The following is a 5789-nucleotide window of genomic DNA, read 5'->3' on the forward strand; positions in this document are numbered from 1 at the left end:
TTTTTAGGTCTAGTAGTCAGAACAAATGTAACAAATGCAGCATTTGAACTCTGTAAAATATTCCATATAATCTAGAATTTAAATTTACATACATTTCTGCATGGATAACTGAAGTTCCTTTGTTAACCAAGTTAAAAACATTTTATCCAACAGTTTGAATCAAAAGGACAATTCATTACCTACATTATCAAAAGTGCTTTCTTTGTTACTTTCAGATTGAGACTTAAGTCACTACCCTTACTCTAATTAAAATAAAGTCAGGATGGACTTCATTCCTGTTTTTCATCAAAGCAAGAGATAAAAACCAGGATAATATTAGCACTTCTAAAGGATGCATTAACAAGCTATAGTCATGATAACAATTATTTGTTGCTACACAGTAGTAAATTCAGCAAGTGTGCAGCATCTGACATGGTTTAAAAAAATACTGGATGCCATGTTCAAAAATAGTTCACAAAAATACCAAGTAATGAGAGTATTGGTGAACTAACCTTACTAAAAAAACTTTTCAAAGCTATTCTATACATCATCCGTTTCAAGATTACAGAACTATTCCAAAACCTTCATGCACACACACTTATTTCATTTTTTTTTATGAATAGTGGCAATCTTCAAAGCCTCTATTAAGTTGGCATTCTTCTCATGCAGAAATCTTCTCCCATGCTAGCCTGTCATATTTTCAGCAGCCTAGAAACAGAAAAAACATTTATTGCAAGTCAGGAAAAGTAGACAACATGTAAACTAAATTTAATCTTTTCTTGTAACTAATTTAACTTACCTAGAGAACTTAAAAGTAAAAATAAAAAGCTACTTACTAAAATTATTAGATGTGTAATGTTGTTCTCTAATGAACATGTCTATTTTTTGCTGCCAACTGCCATTAGCCTTTAGCAACACAGCCATTACTGTTTGCTTGTGTTAAAATGTATACCCTGTATCTGAGTAGCTTGTATCCCGTACACTTTACCCTAACACTTTCAAATAGTGCTAAAATGCATGATTTTTTTCCTTTCGAGTTTACTTTCTTATACAACTTATAGTAATTATTACTTCCACTCATACAGATATATTCTTGACACAAAACTTAGAAGAACGACACTAATCATAACTGCACAAATCACACTGCCAATTATTTGATCATGGTCATCAGTAAGTATTTTTATTACTGAGTAACTCAATAGAGCCAACAAGGTACAGTTGTTGGAGACTGATGTCGGTAGATTTTAAGCCAGTTGTGGAACAAACAGGCAAATGATAACAACAGGAATGATAAACCAGTAAGGAAGAAATAAAACAGCCCTCAATTACTTACACACACACAGTTAAACATATATGTATGCACACATTTAAGCACGTACACAAATATAAAATATGCAGGAGCACAGAAAAATGCTAAGTTAAAAATAAACTAAAAAATTTGAAAACCGGTGGAAAATAGCCCTAACGAGCACCCGTCTAGACAAAAATCTGTAAGGTGAATTTTCTAAGAATGAGAATGCAGTCTTCCAAAACAGAGATACGCAGGCTAGATATAGGTTTCCCCTCCACCTCCCCAGAAATAAACAAATATAAGACACAGTAGAAAAGAAAACATGATGTTTGGGTAGACAATAAAGAATGAAAGTCCTTAAAAAGTCAAGTGAGGATTTTTCTTAAACCACAGTTACCCTCTCTAACAGCTAAACAGGTAAATGCTACATTATGAAAAGCCTTATATATACACAAACCATGAAACCCCCTCTTGTTTGTCTTTGGAGAGATTCAAAGCACCGGTTAATGTGGTAAAAGCAAAATGTGAAGATTCCATCAGCAAGCTGCAGTTTTGTTTACAAGTACTGCTGGATCCTATTAGGCCTGAGGTTGTAGAAATGAGGTGATATAAGCGTTAAAGAAGAAAGTAGCAATCTATCTGTGATATGATACAGATACGGATGGGGGCAAATGGTGGCTAAAAATGCCCAGAATAAAAATCTGTGAGTCTTGGTGGTTGTTTTTTTTTGTTGTTTGTTTTTTTTTTTTCCTTCAAAAGAGTTAATCTAATTATTTCTGAGAAGTTTTTATTCGTACCATTTCTTGCTTCATGGTCCATTCAGTTGTATTCATTGGCTTTTCTATGGAACAGTTAATTCCTTTGATTTAAAAATGAGTCATATCTTAAAGCAAAATTTACAAATTGAAGTATAGCAAGGTGAACATACATCTAACTCTTAAAAACAAAATTATAAGCTTTTTAAGCAAAAGCATTACCTTTAGAGCTTCTGTAGCCTTACGCAGTTCTTTAATAACAGATGATAATGCTTCTGGATTTATCCCCTGTTCACAAAGCCGCACACAAATAGACAATGTCTCCATATCCAAGCCAGTGTTTAATATTCTCGAAATCTCAAACAGGACTGCAACAGAAAAAATGAAAGCACTTTAGTCCCTACAGACTATGAAATTTCAACAATTGAAAATGCTATTCATCAACATTTAATTTCTGCAGGAGAGTCTGAACATGGCAGTTATGGAAAGCTCCTGCAGTCTGAACACTGAGAACAGCATTCATGCTCAGCTTTCCAGCATAAGCTAGAAGCCACAGTTTCTAACACAAATACCATACTTTTCTGTTTCAGTAGACTTAATACTGAATAATGGGTTTGGAAGAAGAAAAAAAAAAAAAAAAGAAGAATTCAATAATGAACATGCTTGCCAATTATGTAAAAAAGTGGTCTATAAGAACAATCCGTGCTTTTGAACTCCAGATACTGACAAAGTCAGTAAAATGGTCTAGAAGCAAATTCTTAAAACTTTTACAGAGAATGTAAAGAGTTTTCTAGCCATCTCCTTCTATAACTAAACCTGGCTATAGGTCTAACGTTAACACTGGTTTAAGGATAAGCAATCCTATTAGATTTTCATGTGACCTGAATGCAGAGCAGCACCACATGTCAGTATGAAACCTTTTGTAGACGGAGATTGCAGTCAGCTTTGTACAGGAACAAATATATACCTCCCCTTCCAAGCCTTCCCTGGAAGGCCCCTTTTCTTTGATTCTCATAAGCAGTTTGCTATATATGTAATAGAACAACTCACTAAGATTTTATTTCTGGTTGCTGCAGTAATCTCCATCCTGAGGTTAAGGCTCTAGCAATACAGGCTGATTTTGAACAGATGTTATTCACACTGGTTCTGTAATCAAACCTTCCCCAAACTAGAAGAAAGTGAAGTAGAACCTCTTTCTTACCATGTAAAAACGGCACAGCAAGAGACTAGTGTCCACTTGACAGCTATGATGATATTCTACTTTGGTGCAAAAGCTTAGAGTCACACTTAGCCAGGCCAAGACTTTAAAGGCCTAATGCATCCAGTCCGTTCCACTGAAGGCACAGGGAAATGTCAGATGCTATGAAAAAAGCCCTCTAAGAGTGATAATACTCTTGAAGCCCACACAAGTAAGTTGGATTAAGAATACGCACAAGTTTAATAGATGAAAGGAGTTTGACTACAAGCCAAAGGGGGAACTGCTTTCTCCACATAAAGGCTTTCGGTTTCCACTGGCTTGAAAGCAAACCATTCCAAATGCATTACACATTACACATGCACACCGTGTCCAGGAAAGCATCTTCAACAGCCAGATAAAGCAACAACAAATTGATGAATTTGCAACAAAATGCCAAGTTTGAACATTAAGAGCTACAGAACTAAGAAAGACTGACAACTTCCCAGAAAGAAACAACTCTTACTTCCTTTAACCATTTAAGGTTTATTAAAAAATTTACTAAGCATATGACATACTTGAAGGCAGAGCAGCAGTAAATCTAACTAAAGTTCCAATTTCCCATGTCAGCAAGAGTTGTGGTCACTAGTTTCTAACAGAAAATATCTTTAAGTGTTGAAGCAGCATCTTCAGCAGAGAGATGTAACAGTTTCTCCACAAAAAATCTGAGCTCTTAACAATTCTGCAGAGAACAGCTGCTAAATATTTATATCTGACATTTCAGATTAAGCATTTTACTTTTCTAAACTACTAAAGATATAAAAGAACACTTTTTAAAAAATACCAATCCATTTACTTCCATTAGGTGCCTACTTCTTATGCAGTAAGTTAAGATACAACACAGAATTCATGTTCTATTTAAAAAGGTCTAAAAACAATTATACTGCAAATATTTCTTTCTACTCATTATGATGGGCCTTCACTGAGAAAAATCTAATTATACAGACACAGATATCACAATGCTTTTCATTTTCAGTTACCTCACCAAAACACTTTCAAAATTTCCATTACAAGAATGTGTATTTAAAGATAAATGTTATTTTGAAGAGTAAAAAACTGCTAAACAATATCTGTATTCAATGCAATAAAAGTTCAAACATAAGGGTATTTCTAAGATTCTTTAAGTAGATCTTTAAAGAGCAAGCATATTTTCAAGTTAATGGAAATTTCTTTTCTTCCAAAAACACCTCACCTCAGGAAGAGATTAAATTATGAACGTCCATGCTAAATAAATATACACACTGTTACAAAGGACAATGGGTTCTCAGGTCTGAAGGCTAATACACTTTCCATAGCAGTTCTCAAAAGCCTTACTTTGTCTTTAATTCTGCATATTGTCCCTCCCATCTAAAACATTCCTGCAGAAGAGGAGAAAGGGTAGGTGTCAAGTACAGTTATGAGACCTTAGTATCACGGTTCTTCCCAAACAAATCTCTCTGCAGCCTCATAGAACAGTCTTATCCTCTTGAAGCATCAGAGCCACCATAATCCCGCTAGTCCTGCCTTGCCTCCAACAGTAGCTCACAAATTAGTAGATCAGCAGCTGAAACACTAATTTTTACACCGGTTTATGAAGGTTTTCTCTAAGTAATCCTTATGTAACAGTAGCCATAACTATAGTAAAGGGGAAGATTGTAAAAGAAACCAAAACTAAACCCACAAGGCAATACCCCCCCCCCGCCCCAAACACTCTCCCCAGCCTCCAGTCCCTCATTCGGGCATTGCCAAAGAAAGTCTTCATATTTAACAACCCTCAGGGGGTTTCTTGGCAGCTTTCTACTCTGCTTGAGATCCATATGAGCTTTTGGCATTGCCATTCCATAGATTTCCAGAGTTCCACACTACACATTGCTAAGAAACACTCAACCTGCCAGCTTTGATTCCTCATAGTGAGGCTAGAAAAGTAAGTGAACACCTCATTCTTATTCACCCTGCTGGCGTTTCTCATGGCTTATAAATCTATTTCCCCACTACTCCCAGGGCCACTCCTCTCCCACTGCCCATCCCCAAAGAGCATTGCTTTTTTGTATCAGAAACTATTCTAATTCTGTAATGCTGACTGGTCTTTACCTTTTTGATGTAGGGGTGGTGGGTTTTTTGTTTGTTTGTTTTGGTTTTTTTTTAGGTAAGTCACGTTAGTTCCCTGACATGACCCATCCCCAGGAACAAGATTTTGGGGTTCAGATCAGTTCAGGTGCTGCCACTGGCAGCCCCCCAGGGCTGGTCCTTCCTCTCCCTTCCACACACTTTCTTCCCCTCAGTTTAAACCCAAGAGGCACACAGCCAGGTGACGTAACTTGCATTAACCATCGCAAATAATGGGTAAAGAACAACCAGTCTATAAATTTACAAATACTTGAATACAACGCTATTCTCAACTAAATGCTTAACAGCTAAGTAAAAAAAAAAAAAAAAGGTTACACGATGAGCAAAGGCAGTAGCACAAGGCGCATATTCGAAGTGTTCCAGACATTACGCGTAACACGAAAAATAAATTGCTACGTGCTATGTCCTTAAGCGGCCGGTACCC

General features: G+C 36.2%; 1 protein-coding gene across 1 annotated transcript; it reads right to left on the reverse strand.

Moving 5' to 3' along the window:
• Positions 1 to 663: 663 nt before the first annotated feature.
• On the reverse strand, positions 664 to 2416 carry MZT1 (mitotic spindle organizing protein 1; the record flags this gene model as incomplete). The annotated part of the gene is made up of 2 exons (XM_010078765.1): positions 664 to 687; positions 2248 to 2416. Coding segments are annotated over 2 exons (193 nt in total), but the record flags the coding sequence as incomplete, so codon positions are not given.
• Between the last annotated feature and the right edge of the window lie 3373 nt (positions 2417 to 5789).

The sequence above is a fragment of the Pterocles gutturalis genome, unplaced genomic scaffold, assembly GCF_000699245.1.
Source record: "Pterocles gutturalis isolate BGI_N339 unplaced genomic scaffold, ASM69924v1 scaffold16178, whole genome shotgun sequence".
In the NCBI taxonomy this organism is placed as follows: domain Eukaryota; kingdom Metazoa; phylum Chordata; class Aves; order Pterocliformes; family Pteroclidae; genus Pterocles; species Pterocles gutturalis.